Source organism: Pollicipes pollicipes, unplaced genomic scaffold, assembly GCF_011947565.3.
Source record: "Pollicipes pollicipes isolate AB1234 unplaced genomic scaffold, Ppol_2.1 Scaffold_4002;HRSCAF=4701_pilon_pilon_pilon, whole genome shotgun sequence".
Classification (NCBI taxonomy): domain Eukaryota; kingdom Metazoa; phylum Arthropoda; class Thecostraca; order Pollicipedomorpha; family Pollicipedidae; genus Pollicipes; species Pollicipes pollicipes.
The window spans coordinates 39,497,517-39,513,802 of NW_023596420.1; the positions used below are offsets into that span (position 1 = coordinate 39,497,517).

The 16,286-nt window shown below is 54.8% G+C and overlaps 1 protein-coding gene across 1 annotated transcript in view; it reads left to right on the plus strand.

The window, feature by feature from the left end:
- Positions 1 to 16,286, plus strand: part of LOC119094482 (ryanodine receptor) — a 39,563-nt gene that overhangs the window by 13,768 nt on the left and 9,509 nt on the right. The window contains exons 19-42 of the mRNA XM_037217542.1: positions 232 to 329; positions 671 to 824; positions 1,428 to 1,512; positions 1,893 to 2,013; positions 3,149 to 3,248; positions 4,011 to 4,209; positions 4,695 to 4,919; positions 5,329 to 5,465; positions 5,705 to 5,806; positions 6,161 to 6,278; positions 6,586 to 6,736; positions 6,963 to 7,273; positions 7,574 to 7,748; positions 8,133 to 8,279; positions 8,830 to 9,041; positions 9,495 to 9,692; positions 10,165 to 10,313; positions 10,739 to 10,880; positions 11,386 to 11,520; positions 11,807 to 11,923; positions 12,343 to 12,469; positions 12,782 to 12,937; positions 14,179 to 14,384; positions 14,911 to 15,093. Of these exons, the coding sequence (XP_037073437.1) occupies positions 232 to 329; positions 671 to 824; positions 1,428 to 1,512; positions 1,893 to 2,013; positions 3,149 to 3,248; positions 4,011 to 4,209; positions 4,695 to 4,919; positions 5,329 to 5,465; positions 5,705 to 5,806; positions 6,161 to 6,278; positions 6,586 to 6,736; positions 6,963 to 7,273; positions 7,574 to 7,748; positions 8,133 to 8,279; positions 8,830 to 9,041; positions 9,495 to 9,692; positions 10,165 to 10,313; positions 10,739 to 10,880; positions 11,386 to 11,520; positions 11,807 to 11,923; positions 12,343 to 12,469; positions 12,782 to 12,937; positions 14,179 to 14,384; positions 14,911 to 15,093 (3,748 nt within the window). The remainder of the gene's footprint in view (positions 1 to 231; positions 330 to 670; positions 825 to 1,427; positions 1,513 to 1,892; positions 2,014 to 3,148; positions 3,249 to 4,010; positions 4,210 to 4,694; positions 4,920 to 5,328; positions 5,466 to 5,704; positions 5,807 to 6,160; positions 6,279 to 6,585; positions 6,737 to 6,962; positions 7,274 to 7,573; positions 7,749 to 8,132; positions 8,280 to 8,829; positions 9,042 to 9,494; positions 9,693 to 10,164; positions 10,314 to 10,738; positions 10,881 to 11,385; positions 11,521 to 11,806; positions 11,924 to 12,342; positions 12,470 to 12,781; positions 12,938 to 14,178; positions 14,385 to 14,910; positions 15,094 to 16,286) is intronic.

Sequence of the window (16,286 nt, forward strand, 5' to 3'; positions counted from 1 at the left end):
TGCTGTTGAAAGTATGCGGTGATGAGCATATTACTGATAGTGTATGTAAGTCATGGCACGCTTCTGATTTCGCTGTACGGACACGCCCACCGATGCAAATATTGTAGTTATGATTTGTGAACGTACTGACCGCCGTGCTCCACTTATGCGACGCTGGCATTTATTTTAATGACGTGAAAGTCAAAGTTGATAAAGCCATTTGACCGTAAAACATCCTTGCATCACCCCCAGGCAAGTTGGAGGAGCTGGTGGAGAAGCTGGCAGAGAACACACACATGGTGTGGTCCAAGGAGAGGATCCAGCAGGGCTGGACTTACGGCCTCAATGAGGTGGGCACCCCGAGTGTTCGGCTGGGACGGCTCCGGCAGCACCACCACTGCGGTGGACGCTGCGGAGGGAGCCGCATTGGACTCATATGCATGTCTGGCACACCAGACGAAAACGTCGAAGCTCATTGATGAGTCGATTCCGCGCCGAAAAACACACCCCTGAAAGTGCGTTTGCTGGATGAGACAGCTTATCGTGGCCGACACAAACACGGGGACTTTGGTGAATTGTTAACGTAAACAAGATGTTTCTGTGAACGATGCGATGTGTGCGCGACTGATGTTTCGAAATGACTTTGACACTTCACACCGTCGCGAGTCGTGCTGACGCCGCCTGTGTCCAGGACATGGAGATGATCCGTACGCCGCACTTGGTGCCGTACCGCCGGGTGGACGAGGCCATCAAGAAGGCCAACAGGGACACGGCCAGCGAGGCAGTGCGCACGCTGCTCGTCTACGGCTACATCCTGGACCCGCCGTCCGAGCAGCACGACGAAGGTGCGGCTGGAGCGGCGTAGGGCTTCCTCCAGTGGGAAGGCGGCCTGACGGAACGCGATGATGCTGAACTGGGAAGGGGACGTTGTGTCCCTTGAGGATAGGGGGGGGGGGGGAGGGGGGAGAGGGGAGCGCAGTGATGTCGGGGTTTGAAAGAGACGTTGTATGCATTGAGAATAGGGGAGGGAAGGGGAAACGCGGTGATGCTGGGTTTTGAAAGGGACGCTACATATTTTGAGGACAGGTGATGGGAGGGGACGAGAGTAGTTGCGAAGCTTTAAGTAAAGTGCGATGGGGAAGATCGTTACCTGCACTCCAAAAAAATACGAAGACGAGGCACTGGGAACTACCGGTCAAAGCTTTTTGTAGTGTCCGGTGCGGCATAAGGTCATCTGGGTCACTAAGTGGCGTAACCGGGAGTTATGGTATATATATATATATATATATATATATATATATATATATATATATATATATATATATATATATATATATATATATATATATATTTCAGTAATGAGGACCTCATGTGAGAGCCCTCCAAAACAGTCTGTCAAACAGATGGAAGTGTGACGGGGTCCTTTGACTTGCTCCTACGTTTGGTAGGGCCGGCCAGCGATCTACTGAACGGGAGGGCCAACTACCGCACCTACCGGGCCGAGAAGACGTACGCCGTGAGCTCCGGCAAATGGTGAGCGACTCAAGGACTTCTCTCCTCTTTCGGAGTTGGCTTCACGCAAAGCCTTTGGTTCGCCATGTGCGAGTCCCGTTAGTTTCGTATGCTAAAGGACGCGTTGTTGCCAGGTGTTACTCATGGACAATTGCAGGTTGCAATGATATTGGGGCTTTCCTTCATTTTTTTTTTTTGTTCAGCTTGGTCTAGCGCCTCCGAAGCCTCCTGTAGAATTTGAAAACATTTAAGATTGTTCTGCATCATTCCTGACCTCTGTCCTTTCGATTATATATATGATGAATGACGACGTCTTGATTTCGTCGATCACATTCTCCTCTGCCCCTGATGCCGCTGTGGCAGTGCGTGACGGCTGCGATGCTGTCCGTTCCCGCCGCCAGGTATTTTGAGTTCGAAGTGCTGACGGACGGGCCCATGAAGGTGGGCTGGGCCCGCATCGACGCGTACCCGGGCCGCCAGATCGGTCAGGACGAGTCGTCCTGGGCGTTCGACGGATACCACGTACGTCACCGACTCCCCCCCCCCCCCCCCCCACTTCCACATTGAGTCTTGCACCGTTATCTCTTTGTCGATGAACTGGCGGCCCCTGCAAGTTCAAGGCTGTTCCTGGTGTTTCGACATGTCCTTTATTTCGCAAGCATAAATCTCTTGATGGTCGAAATGAGAGACGGTCATTTTGTTCGTCGTCGTCATGGCTGTTTAAACAGTGTCCTTGGTGATGCTATACCATGCTCCCTCTGGTGCGCCATGTTTTGCAGCCGCGCTTAACGCAGGGATAAAAGGAAGTAGCGGCGGCGAGCTTTTTTATTTTGCCTACTACTTAGTGTATGATTGTGTGTACAGAATAGAAGCATGCTAGCCATCTTATTTACTCAAACAAGACGGTTATATCGGATCACAATCGGCTTGTGAAGTAACGCGTTAACATGCCTTTGTTCTATGCATCGTGCCTCTGCATCAGCAAAACAACGGCCTGATTTTGATCGTTTTACGTCACCGTCGGACCATGCCGTCAGCCCCAACCCTCACACATGTAGCTTATACATCACAAGAGTCTAGTGCGCCCAGTGGATAACTGAGCCGATAGTGTTAGCTGTCGACTAACCTACGCCGCACCTGGCGCTGTGGAGGCCTTGGGGTGCGTCCGCTAGCAAGCCGCGACACGCCGGCGACGGTGTGGTAGCGCTAGCCGTTCAGGGTGGCCGCCGTGTCGGCGAGTGCGCTCGTGACCCGCTAACGGACACGGCGCCACCGCCAGGCGTATAAGCACCATAACCACCAGGTGGACATTTTGGGCCGCAAGTGGCACGTCGGTGATCTGGTCGGATGCATGCTCGATCTCCATGACCGCACCATCAGTGAGTAGTGACACGCTACACAGCCCAGCGCTCAGCTGACCCTCTTCTGCCGGGTGCATGGTGTTGGAGTCTCGTTCCCCTGTATCTCAACGTCCGTCCGTGTGCTTTGGTTTCGGTTTTTGGCCTCGTTAGGACGCCACATGTCGTGCTTCGTTTTGTTCCACTCGCGCACTAATGGCCGAAGCCCACTGACGCCTCTGCTGACCCGTGCCCTGCGCCGGCTGGCCTGAGATGACCTGACCTGACCTGACCTAACCTGAGCTGACCCGGCCGTCCAGGAGGAAAAGTGGTGCGGGGGTGCGTGCGAGACGTACGGCCACAAGTGGCACGTCGGTGACGTCATCGGCGTCTTTCTGGACCTGATTGACCGCACCGTCAGTAAGTCGGACCCGGAGGGGGGAGGGGGAGGGCACCGAGGACAAAACTCCAAGAGGTTTGGAAGTCCGGCGAGCCTTTTCCGGCTGTGACACCCGTGATGCAGACGCGCTGTCGTCACCGATGCACTCCGTGATACAGCTGTGGCTAGACTGGCGCCGGGGTGTCACGTGATCGACTCAATCGTATTCTGTGAACCAATATTCGCTCCGCGTTTGTAATGGCTTCTGTTTGATTGCCAGCGGCGCAAACGTCCTAGCATGTAGTTTGCATTTTTTGGATATGTTGTATTGTTGACGATATTATTCCCCTCAACCTGTTTTCGTATCATTTCAAGCTTTCTCTTCCATCGCTTCGATCGCAGAATGACTTTCTGGGTGCGTGATGCCTTTCGATATTACCTCTTGAAGGGATTTTGATGTACTTGAGCTTTAAAAACGTGTATAAGCAGTAAAGCCGCTCATGATTTGCAGACTTGTGACATTCCTCATTTAAAAACCAGCGGGACTGTCGTAGGTAGCCCCGCATCGGTAGCCCCGCAATTCCATAAACACATAGTAGATGTGATATTGGTAAATAAATCCGCGATGTCATGAAACATCTCTATTTCGGTCTTTTATCCCTTGAGCAGAATTGTTCTGAGTTTCTTCACTGACTGATCATCATTTAGTTTGGTCCCGGCGCGGGGCAAAGCCATGCCTTTGCTGACCTGATGATAATCAGACAGCGATGATCATCCCTCCCACTGACCCGCCACCGGCGCAGGCTTCTCGCTGAACGGCGAGCTAATGATGGACGCCATGGGCGGCGAGACGGCCTTCTCGGACGTGGTGGGCGACGCGTTCGTGCCCGCCTGCACGCTCGGGCTCTCGCAGCGAGCCCGGTTCGCGTTCGGACACGACGTGAACGCGCTCAAGTTCTTCACGCAGTGCGGACTCCAGGAGGGATACGAGCCGTTCTGCGTGTGAGTGGGCGGTGCGCGTTCTGTGGCGGTCTCCGCTGTCTGATGATCAGACTGGTTTCCCAGCGGACCTCGTGGTTTGTTTGAACGGATGAGTGCTACGAAACATTTCTGTTTCGATTTGACCAGTCGCCGGATAGATCTATGTGTACGCATAACTTTGTCTTAATCGTCCAAAAATATCGCTTCTTTCTTATTGCGGTATTTATCTGTGCAATTTATGCTTACGAACGTCGAATCTGTTAAAGACTGCTTATAATCCAGTTCGTCGTCGTCGACTCCGATTAATGGCTTGCAATATTTACGAGTTATCACTCTTAGCAACCTCTTGCGCTTCACAGCAATTACTTCAATGGATGTACTCATAGCAACGTTTGCTTACGGGAAACCGCGGATCACCGGTAGCCACCGCGGCGCGCTCATTACGTCAACACCCCAGCTAGCGTGCCGCGCCTCAGCCTGACCCGGTCTCGCCCCTCCCCCCGCAGCAACATGACGCGACCGATGACCTTCTGGTACACCAAGGACCAGCCGATCTTCGAGAACGTCGACGAGGTGGAGAACTCGCCCATTGACGTGACACGCATCCCGGCCGGCTCCGACTCGCCGCCCTGCCTGCGCATCTCGCACGCCACCTTCGAGACGCTGGAGAAGGCCAACTGGGAGTTCCTGAGGCTCTCGCTGCCCGTCACCTGCCAGACCGCCTTCATCGAGTGCGTCCACGCGCGACACAGGGGAGGGGGCAGTTCCAGTGAAGTGCGTTGATTTGTTGCGCTGGCTATGCTCACGTTCATGAAGTGGAGGGAGAGGGGCGGGGACATATCGTCTGTGGTGCGAGCTTGGCACAGAGCAGCTGCCGTCAAGGCAAACGACACGTGCTGGTGTGCACTGTGAGTGCGAAAATCATTATAAGCTACCGGCCGCAGCTAGGTGCCGCAGCTTTATTTTTTACCAAACATGAGGGCGAATATCGCACGGCTTCCGCAGTTATGGGGCGACATTTTCACAAGGAAGCTATTCGTGGCGAAATGCGCGGGCGGTTTCTGCTCAGAAGCCTCTGAACGTCAGGAGTTGGGCAGGCGTGCTTACCTGACACTGATCCCCAACACCGTGACCGGGCAGTGAGGCGGAGAAAGAGCGTCGCTGGAACGAGATCCGGATCCGCCAGCATCGGCTGCGGAACGAGGGCAAGCACCGGCCGCCGTCGGCGCTGAAGCAGTCCATGCTCGAGTCCGGCTTCACCATGTCCGACATCAAGGGTCAGTGACCTCGCCGTGTCGGACGTGAGGGGTCAGTGACCTCGTTGTATCGGACATTGAGAGTCCGTGACCTTGCTGTAACAGACGTCAAAGGTCAGTGACCCCACTAGCATATATATTGTTTTTGTTTAAACACACACCATCATGGGGTACTGGCTCTGCCATATCCTACGTCACAAGTCAGGGACATCGCTGCACCGGACTCGATAACCCTGACGTGTTTTCTGCCCGTTTCTCAGACCTGCAGAACGGCTTCGACGCCGTCGAGTCGGACGAGGTGATGATGAACGGCGCTAAGGTGGACGGCGAGACGCCCACGCCGGCCATACCGCGCCGAGGCAGTAAGTGGGGCTCCGCGCCGCTGGCCGGCGCGTCCGGGAGCAACTTCGCTTTAGCCATGGGCTTATTAGCTGTCATCTATTTCATCATAATCGGCTGTCATCTGATTCTAAAGGAAAGCTGTGAAAAGCGGAGCGATGATGAGCAGTGAAGCAGAATCTGTAAAAGGCTTCGAAGTAAATGGGGCCTCTCGTCACGTAGTAGCCGTATGTCCCTTGTGCGCACGTCAGTTTGGTTACCATGAATTTCCACCACGGCAACGGCAGAAGCTACCCGCGATGGAGTATGGGCCGCGCCTCAGTGTGTCCGCCACACAGCACTTCACGGCCGGCTGTGTGAAGGTAGATTTTCGACAGGTAAGATGGGCCGGGCGGCGAGCGAGATGGACATGCAGAGAGGGCGGCCCGCGGCCGCCAGGGAGAAGACGCCGCAGCCGGAGGGCAAGAAAAAAGAGCGCGGAAAATCTCCATTCAGGTGATGAGATCATCAGATATTTTCGATTTAAAAACCATGAAGTGACGCTCCGTCTGCTTCCAGGTCATGCATGCCAAATAGGCCCCTGAAATGGTTGGTTTTGATTTTGCTTGATGTGCACGTTTCAACATATGAAGTAATTCCGGTGCGCACTGCCTAACCGATATATTTCGAATTGCCCAAAGCATCGCACGGGAACTGAAAAATACCGTAGTAAGCTCGACAGACATTGCAGTGAAAATCTGTCCCGGTGTGAGTAGCTCTGTTGCCCTGCACCACACACTGAGCAGTGTTCCTTGGTTTGCAGGTTCTTCAAGAAGCGTGACCAGAGCACTGATCGCCTGGGCAAGCGGGGCAAGAGCCAGGACCGCGTGATTCCGACCCTGGAGCTGCCGCCGGAGCGGGGCCAGCCGCTCAGCGGTTTGCAGGTCACCAATCCGGCCGTGCGCATCTCCCAGGTCAGTCAGGTCACCAACTCGGTTGCCAGCTGCGACTGATCGCCATGCTACGAGATGCCAATCTGCATCTCCGAGTAAACCAGAACCACATGATGCAAAACCTTCATTCACTGACGACGTCTGTTGATGTGACCCGGACCTCCGCTGAGCCTCGCCGGCGTCGCCGCTGCCCCGTCCCCAGCCGACCCGCCCTGACCCAGGCCCCGCCCTCCTCCCGCCCCGGCAGGCGGACATGCGTCTGATGCCGCCGACCATCCCGGACCGGCTGACGCGGCAGCGGCTCTCCGTGACGAACCTGACGCAGATGGACGGCGAGCCCGGCGCCGACGACATCGGCGCCGCCTTCGACGCCGAGTGTCTGCGCCTCATCAACGAGTACTACTACGGCGTGCGCATCTTCCCGGGCCAGGACCCGGCGCACGTGTACGTGGGCTGGGTCACCACCCAGTACCACATCCACGGCACCACCTTCAGCCAGGAGGCGGCGCGCAAGGTCACCGTCGTTGAGACGGACGTCTACGGCGATCCGGAGGGAAGGTCAGTGCGGCTCATCCGTCACCTCGTGTGTGTCGGGGGAAGCTGAACTTTGAGCGTTTCACCACGCGTTTTGGGGATAAGCTCAACTGCTGGTATTCAGCAGACGGAGTTTTTTGGCGCGACTGTCTGTTTATATACTGCTTCTCACGATTTGATGAACAAAATGTGAAATTTGCGGTATGAACTTCGATTTATCACCAAGCATGTCCGTGTACAAGGCGTATAACAGCCACAGCCTTCAGTCTCCAGGCAGCGCTCCGCCGGGGTTCGGGTTGTGACGTCTTCCCTTCCTCCCCGCAGCGTGGACCGCCATAGCTGCTACATGGTGCGCGCTGATGACCTGCTGGCCGAGGTGTCGGCCGACGCCTCGGGCAAAGGTGCCTCGCAGGGTATGTCGATCGGGTGCTTCATCGACACCTCCACCGGCTTCATCACATTCACCTGCGAGGGCAAGGACACTACCATCAAGTTCAAGGTATCCCCCCTCCCGCCCTCCACCCCGATGCCACTAGTTCTGATAAAGCAGCAGCGGCTTTTTCGCAGCGGCGGCAAAGTTTGCAGTGTTTTAGAGCCTCTATGAATAGGCATGGGGATAATTTGACATTGTAATACAAAATGTGCCAAACTCTTACCGAGTACTAAAACACTATTTTGGTACGTGTTGCAAAGAACCAAAACGCTTCTTTCAACTTGCCCTCCCCATAGACTTTTGTGGTGTTTATGCTTCGGATAGGATGTTAGTGACCGCATCTGTGTCCGATGCATCACATCGTTGTTGGCGCGCGTGCGTTTGACGTTGGCACTACCAGAAGCCGCGGACATCAGGTCGTCCCGGTCTCACCGCCAATGTCCGTGACAGATGGAGCCGGGGGTGAAGCTGTTCCCGGCCGTGTTCGTCGAAGCGACGAGCAAGGACGTGCTGCAGATCGAGCTGGGGCGGACACCCACTTCACTGCCGCTGTCGGCGGCTGTGCTGCAGAGCTCCGAGAAACACGTGGTCCCGCAGGCACGTACGCCTGGGAGCGGACATGGGCGCGATGGCTGTGAAGTCAAGCGTGGCTTTTAAAGCTCAGAGAAATGCTTCATGCCACCTGAAAGTAATCGCGCTATGGGTGGAAAGTAAGGAGCAGTAGTGACAGAAGGTCATGACAAGTGAGCTAACCAACATCAGGTGGCAGGTTAGGTGACACTCATGCGAGGTCGCGCCGATTGGGGTGGCGGACCGTCCGCCGGCAAATAAGCGATCGTTTGCGTTTAACATTTTTTTTCACAAACACGTGCTGAGGCTTATGGCTTCTCAGTATTACCTTTTCCGATCCGTATGACCTTTGTATGAGTATCAGTTCGTCAGTCTGTATGCGATATTGTACCCACCGGTAATCTGGTTCTTTTCTTCATCCTGCTTTTATGAGTGCATTACTAAAACAATATCGTCGCCATGAGAGAATATATTGAATTGATATGCTCTAATGTTAAATCCATAGTGCAATAAGAATTCGCATAGCCTCGCACTCCTCATTTACTCTGACGTTGACGTTGATCCTGTGCGCCTACAGTTCCCGCCGCGGCTCAAGTTCCAGCTGCTGAAGCCGCATCAATGGGCGCGCGTGCCGAACAAATCGCTGCGCGTGCACGCTCTGAAGCTGTCGGACATCCGCGGCTGGTCCATCTACTGCGAGGACCCGGTGCCCATGCTGGCGCTGCACATCCCCGAGGAGGACCGCTGCATCGACATCCTGGAGCTGATCGAGCACGAGCGGCTCCTCAGGTCAGATCGGGCCGTCAGGTCAAATCGTGGCCCGCTGATCGCGGCCGGAGCCGCAGATCAATGGTCCGGATCGTCATGGGACAGATCCATTGATCGTCGCACTCGCTTCAGCGTCTTGTAATGTCAAGATTGACGCAGATGGACGTTGTTCGAGCGGGATGCCGGTCTGGTTGCCGTGACCACGTTTGTAAAAACATGCCGACCCGCCGATGAGGCTGCTGCCGATGCGTCTTTGATTGCAGGATTATTTTTGGTATTCAGTTCTATTGATACCAGCGCTGCATTAAGTTCATTGGCTGCTGTATTTCTAATCGTAGAAGATGTATATTTGACTATTTCCACAAAAGGGACATTGAAAAACTTTCCGAAGCCAGTGTCGGACCCAAATTAACTCCCAGTACCGCGCCATCGCCGGGTAGCAGTACGTGACGCGTCTCCCTCCGGGGTCGGCAGCTTCCACGCCCACACCCTGGAGCTGTACTGCGCCGTGTGCTTCCAATCCAACTACCGCGGCGCGCACATCCTCTGCCACCACGTGGACGACAAGCAGCTGCTGTACGCCATCCGAGCCGAGTACATGTCGGGCCCGCTGCGCACCGGCTTCTACGACCTGCTCATCGCCGTGCACATGGAGTCCCACGCCAACACCATGTCAGTGCCGGGGGCTGGGGAGCGGAGGAGGGAGGCGACTGCTGGGTTTGAGGGAGAGGGATGATTGAGAGAGGCGTGGCCGATTCCAGATTATTTGAGAAGGTCGGTCGTAAGCACAGGAATCCGTTGTGGGAGAGCTTGGCTGAATTTATCTGAATGGAATCGTCTGAGATTTAGGCGCTCGCCGACCGCTTGCATATTCTGGCCAAGAGGTGATATGCGGTGCGTAACACTGCGCTCGTTTAAGATCGGCTTGAAAGTTCGTCATGCCATGAAAACGCGTTTTTATTTCGAAGACGTCACGGGGAACTTTCAAGGTCGTGGTCCAGTCCACGACTGGGTGTTCAAGTTTGCGTTGTCAGCAAATCAGCGAATGCCATTCAGCCAGCCAGGCTCGGCAGCTCTGTGCGCTCCACCATCTACGTGACCTGACCTCGTGTCCCGCCCGCCTGACGGCCGGTCCCGTCGCCAGGGAGGTGACCAGCAACGAGTACGTCATCCCACTGGGGCCGGACCTGAAGGCGCTGTACGAGGAGCCGTCCATGGCGCACAGTCTGAGCGTACAGACCACCGAGTCGGTCCAGCCGGCCATGGCCACCTCGCCCATCTCCGACACCATCGGTACGGAGCGGAGGCTGTGGGGCCCCTGCGGCTGTCTGTCGCGCCCCTCTGTGTATGAGTGAAAAGTGGCGCTTGGTAAACTGCGTAAGCGTTTCCCATCTTCCGACGCGCAGCCTGAACGAACGAAAGCATGCAACAGTTTAACAACGTCTTTATTTCAATGTTTTCCCTTGTCACTTGTTTAGAGGACTTCGATTTGGAGGCAATTTTGATTTGTAAAAGGCGATAGAATTTTGGCTGTTCAAGCCACTGAGTTTCAAACAAATAATTCATTTCCGGCAATTTATTAAGCCTGGATGTAAGCAATAAATGCCTTGATCTCCGGTTTTTTCGGCAAAATGAGTTGAGAGTTCTTGCGACGATAGTACCCATAGGCGCTAACCTCACTGCTCGTGGCACCGACTATACGCTGTCTCCGCTGCCAGAGAACATCAGCGAGCTGACGATCCCGTACTTCGACTTCGAGACGGTGCGCATCTTTGTGATGGAGGCCCTCAAGGAGGCCTACGAGAAGAACCAGATCCATAACCGGGACTCAATCGGGGGCAGCAACGAGACGCTGTTTGTGTAAGCTTACCTCGGCGTCAGGTGTAATAAGTGAGGCAGGCTCTAATGGTGCACCTTACAGGAATGAGGCAGCGGAAGAGAATGGTTAACATAAATTTTACAGCAGTCAACGTGTGATAGCTTATTTATACCATAACTAAGTTTCATATTCCCATTTCATTCATATTTATATCACATCAATTCATAATCTCATTCTTGCGGTTGATGGTGGCCCAACATGTGTTGATGACGACACTACCTTTCTATTAGTCTGTCCTTTGGATCCTTCTGGAGTGCTTAAGGGATCTTGGGTGGTACCTTTGTAAAGTCATTGCATTTTAGCATATTAAGTACGCTAAATAGCACTTAAGCACAGATAGCCGAAGGCAAAAGACACGTTGTCTGTTATGAGCATCTTGTCTGTAAACATTCCGTATATTGTACTGACAGCCAATGTGGACATTTACTGCTGTCTGTGGGCTGGTCACGTGGTCCACTGTACCAATGTACATGTGTCATTCTCCAGGCCGCTGCTGAAGCTTTGCGACCGTTTACTGCTGATCGGATACCTGCGCGACGAGGACATCCAGGACCTGTTGGTGATGATCGACCACGCCTCCTGGGACGTCTCCTTCGATCCGGACGGAAAGGATCAGCACCGGTGGGTGGCGTGGGAGAACGGCCTTGCACGCGACGGGGACAGTGGTTTCCGTCGAATTTAGATTCGCTAAATGCTTAGGCCATTTTACACGCATTTCCGAACGTGGTACATGAGGGCAAGACCGACAGATATGTCTGCCGAAATAGTTCGTCTGTCTAAGTTAACAGCTAACCCTAGGTTGAGCCTGTATCATATTTTACATCACCGCTGCTATTTTACGTCCACTTTAACTGGATCCGCGCCGCCGCTAAGTCGCCCGTGCTGACATGACCTGGGCGTCCGTCAGGCGCGGCCTGCTGCAGATCAAGATGGCGGAGGGCGCTAAGCTGCAGCTCTGCTATCTGCTGCACCACCTGTACGACATCCAGCTGCGGCACCAGGTCGAGAGCATCGTCGCCTTCAGGTCAGTGTGCCGTGGCGACCCGTAAGGTCCGCGGTGGGTGGCGGTGGTGTGGTGCCACGGTAGAACGTCTGTGAGTCCCGCTGTGGTGTCACGCGCTGGAGGATGCCCGGCGTTGCCGCGTCCGCCGCTGAGCTGTACCGGGCGTCGAGGTGTCGGTACCATGTGTCGAAATGCCGACGTCGCCACGTATGAAAGCTGGGGACAGCGGGAAATCAGCGAGGAAAACCGGCGGCAAAATCAGTGACAGGCACGTGCGCGAAACGGCCGAGCCGTTTGCGCTACCGTAATTGCGGGCGCATTATTCGGAAGTGACTTGGTTTCTGCCAGCCATTACGTTCTTTGCGCCACTAAGGCAAGTCCGACACCCGAAAAGCTTGGGGGAAATTTCGGCCGACACATGCCTTTCTGCTCTCCTGCAGTCATGACTACGTGGGCGAGCTGCAGAAGGACCAGCTGCGCCGCTACGTCGAGATCAAGCAGTCCGAGCTGCCGTCCTCGGTCACCGCCAGGAAGACAAAGGAATTCCGGTGCCCACCACGAGAACAGGTTCGAAAGACGTCGAACGATGCAGGCTGTGACGAATGCACTGGGATCGCACGCAGCTGTAATTCCTGATTGCCGTCATGCCGCTGGTAACTGCTGCAGGCATTGGAGTCTGAGCGCGCCGCGGCGACTGGACCATAAAATGTTCAGCGCTGGGGATTTGAGCCGGACTCTGTCACAGCGCACCGTACTTCTCGCATTCACGCGGCCGCTGCGTGCCGTGTTTGCTGCTCTCAGTCACTGGTATTCCCGATCAATAGTTCGGGGAGGCACAGCGCAAGCAAGTATTCGGCATCAGTGAGCTCCTTCCCGCAGATGAACTCGATCCTGGGCTTCAAGAACCTGGAGGAGATTGACCCGGACGAGGTGTCGGTGGGCGAGGACTTAATCCAGCAGATGAAGGACTTCCACACGGCCCTGATGAGCAAGATCTCCATCTCTGGCGAGGAGGAAGCCGCCGGAGACGGGGAGGTGTGTAGACGGGGTGGGGAGGGGAGGGACTGGTTAGGCGGGGCACGCCAAGAGGAGGCACCCGGGTAGGGGATTTTTGTCCACAGGGTGGGGCTGGCGAGGCGGGGTGCAGCCAAGGAAGAGGCCGCCGGGAACGGGGAGGTGGTCGACGGGGCGAGGCTGGTGAGGCGGGACTAGGACGGGGCTAGCGAGGCGGGGTACAGCCAGGGAGGAGGCTGCCGAGGACGGGGAAATATGTGTACAGGGTGGGACTGGTTAGGCGGGGGTAGCCAAGGAGGAGGCTGCCGAGAACGGGGAGATATGTAGACAGGGTAGGGCTGGTAAGGCGGGATCAGCCAAGGAGGAGGCGCTGGGGGTGGGGAGGCGTGTCGACAGGGTGGGGCTGGTTAAGCGGGGTACAGCGAAGGAGCAGGCCGCCGGGGACGGAGGTGTGCAGACGGGACGAGGCTGGTTAGGCGGGATCAGTCGAGGAGGAGGCGCTGGGGGCGGGGAGGTGTGTCGACAAGGTGGGGCTGGTTAGGCGAGGTACAGCCAGGGTGGCAGCTGGTGACCACAGGCGTGTCGTGACGGGTTGCTGGCGAGAACATTTATGTGTCGGGGCGCTGAAGCTTGGTTTTTAACCCCTTCAACTGCAGTGAGGCCAAGGAAGTATTCTGTGAATGTCGATGCGCTTCTACATTGGTTGGTGGTGTTGGGCTATGAATTTTGCTTGCAGCAGACCATTTCATACACTTTTCTCTCAGGTGACCAGTTCGAAGACTTTTCTTTCCGTCAGCCACTTGGTAAACGTCTCTCTGAGTCTATCAGTTTGCAAACTTCGCTCTTAATTCATCAACGTATCACGAATTGCTTCGCTGGTCAAATATGAAATGGGCGCGTCGTGGTGACGTAGTCTCTGGTGGCCCATGCCACTGCGACCCTTTGTGGCAGCGCCCTGCCCTTGACATGGAAATATTAACATCGGCCAAACCCTCTCCCAGTGATGATGATCCAACTCACGTCTCGCCCACCAAAACCAGCCCATGTCCCGACGTAACAAACTTGTGCAGAATGTATCCCGTCGATGCTAGCCGTCCTCACCTGTGCGTCGACACGCGGATCCAGCTCCAGTGGTGACCTTTCCTGTATCACGCAGGAGCACTTGACCCCTGCCCCGTCAGCGATAATCTTCCATGACCTGCGCCCCGTCAGTGTTGACGTGACGCGACGTGACGTGACGTGGCGTAACTCTGTTCCGTCAGGCGGAGGGCGGTCAGCGGAGCTCGATGGGGGCTGCCTTCCTGAGTGTCATCGGCGTTGTGAAGCAGGCGCAAGCCATCGAGGTGGCCGGCGACGGCGCCGAAGAGGGGCCCGAGGACAAGTTCCGCAAGGTGCTCGTGCCCACCATCGTCCGCTGGGCCGAGGAGAGCTTCATCGAGGACTCCAAGCTCATCCGCGAGATGTTCAGGTCTGTGGCAGATGTGTGCGGTGAATGTACGTGTTCGCGATGGATGCTCGGATGGCATACAGGAACAGGTTGTGGGCATGCGATCTGTGGGAAGATGTCGTTTGAAAGTTAGTTGCATTGCAGAACCGATAACGATGTTTTAATTTAGGGTACGCTTCGACGGCAGCGGTCATTTTGTGCCCAGCATTACGAAACTGATTAGGTCTAAAGAAGATGTACGCCTGGTTGGATGTGTGATAAATGTCCAACCATCCAAGCCTGTTCGTTCTGGGAGGTGCCGCTTACCACTGGTGTAGAGGTGTCTTTCGTCTTTCTTTGTCTTTTTGTGCCTTTCCTTTGTCTCTTCCGGACGCATCATTACCAAATGGTGGCCCAGCGAACAACATTCTGCGATATGTTATTACCACCACTAAATGCTTTTGTAGCTAGCGCTGGCATGCTCAGATATTCACAGGTATCTTCTGGTCATGAGTACCTCTGAAACCGCGTATCTGCAATGATGCAGCATTCCATTTATGTGCCGCAGATTGCTGCTACGTCAGTACAACGCCGTGGGAGAGCTGATGAAGGCGCTGGAGAAGACGTATGTCATCAACGCTAAGACGCGGGAGGACGTGGCGCTGATGTGGCGCTTCCTCTCCAAGATCCGCGCGCTGCTGCCCGTCCAGATGTCCAACGAGGAGGAGGAGCTGGTCAGGAAGCTGCTGTGGTGAGTGGGGCATTTGGCGTCGTAGTCACGAGTGCGGACAAACAGGCGACGGTGGCAGAGGATAGTGGCGCAGCGAGGGGGGGGGGGGCAGCCCCGCTCCGGTTCCCCCCCCCTCCCCGTTTCAGGTGTGCATTATTTACATTTTAGTTCAATGACGTGATCCTGACAAATACAAAATTAATGCGCGCTTTAGATTGGACAGTACAGTGCCATAACCATTGACCAAGATGTATGCACTAAAAACAACTTTAAAGTGCTCCATTTTTCGATTTGCTTACCATCGTTCTCACTGAAGCCTCTCCCTCGTAACAGGAAATACTGGCTGTGCCCCAGGCGTAGGTGGTGACATGATGTGCATCAACAGACATGATTAAAGCCGTGCATCTTTGGGGGACACGGCCCTCTTGATGTTTGCCCCCCTTCCGTGTGAGGGTGAGCTCACACTAAAGTTGCTGAAAGCTCTGAAATACTGGAAAGGAGCTGTTTATGCGTCACGTTTCGCACAGAGGGGAGATAAAAATATATTCAAATGTTTTAACGCCTCGAAGTCGGGCACCGCAGGGTCCTTGGCTCCTACCATTAGCCCGATTAGGGACTTAACGGAGGTTCCTTCCGGATGTCACCTGTAACGCAGCGTAGCCAGGGGGACGGGGGAGGGTCCCAGAGCGTACCCAGTGCGTGTCCGTGGGGGAGAGGCTAAAAATTACAAAAAGGCGTAACGTAATTTATGGTTGTCTTCAGACTGATGTTCTTCCTAGAAATGAAGTCTTCGCTCCCGAAAAAAACTTTTAAAGCCCTGTCCGTATCAACGAAGTTCCTATAGATGAAAAAATGGCTTTTGAAACTCTGTTCCTAAAAGCGAAGTTCCTAGAAATAAACGTGACAAAAATTTTGAAAACGACATACCACGTAGCCTGTAGTATACAGTCCTTCAGTTTTTTACGTGGTATGATGACATATCTACTCGAGAGCTACTCTGGACTATTTTAGACTGCTGGACTTCATGGGCTGTAGAGCTATTTTTAACATGGGGCGTTCGCCCATGACCGGAGGGGGGGAGGGAGGCAGGTAGGTATTCAGCCCAATAGCCGAGCCAACCTGACAACGGTGGAAATCAGACCGCATTCTCCTACCAGCTAGCACCCCACATCTACCGCCTGCACCAGCACGGCCAGTCTGCACACTGCTTCCTG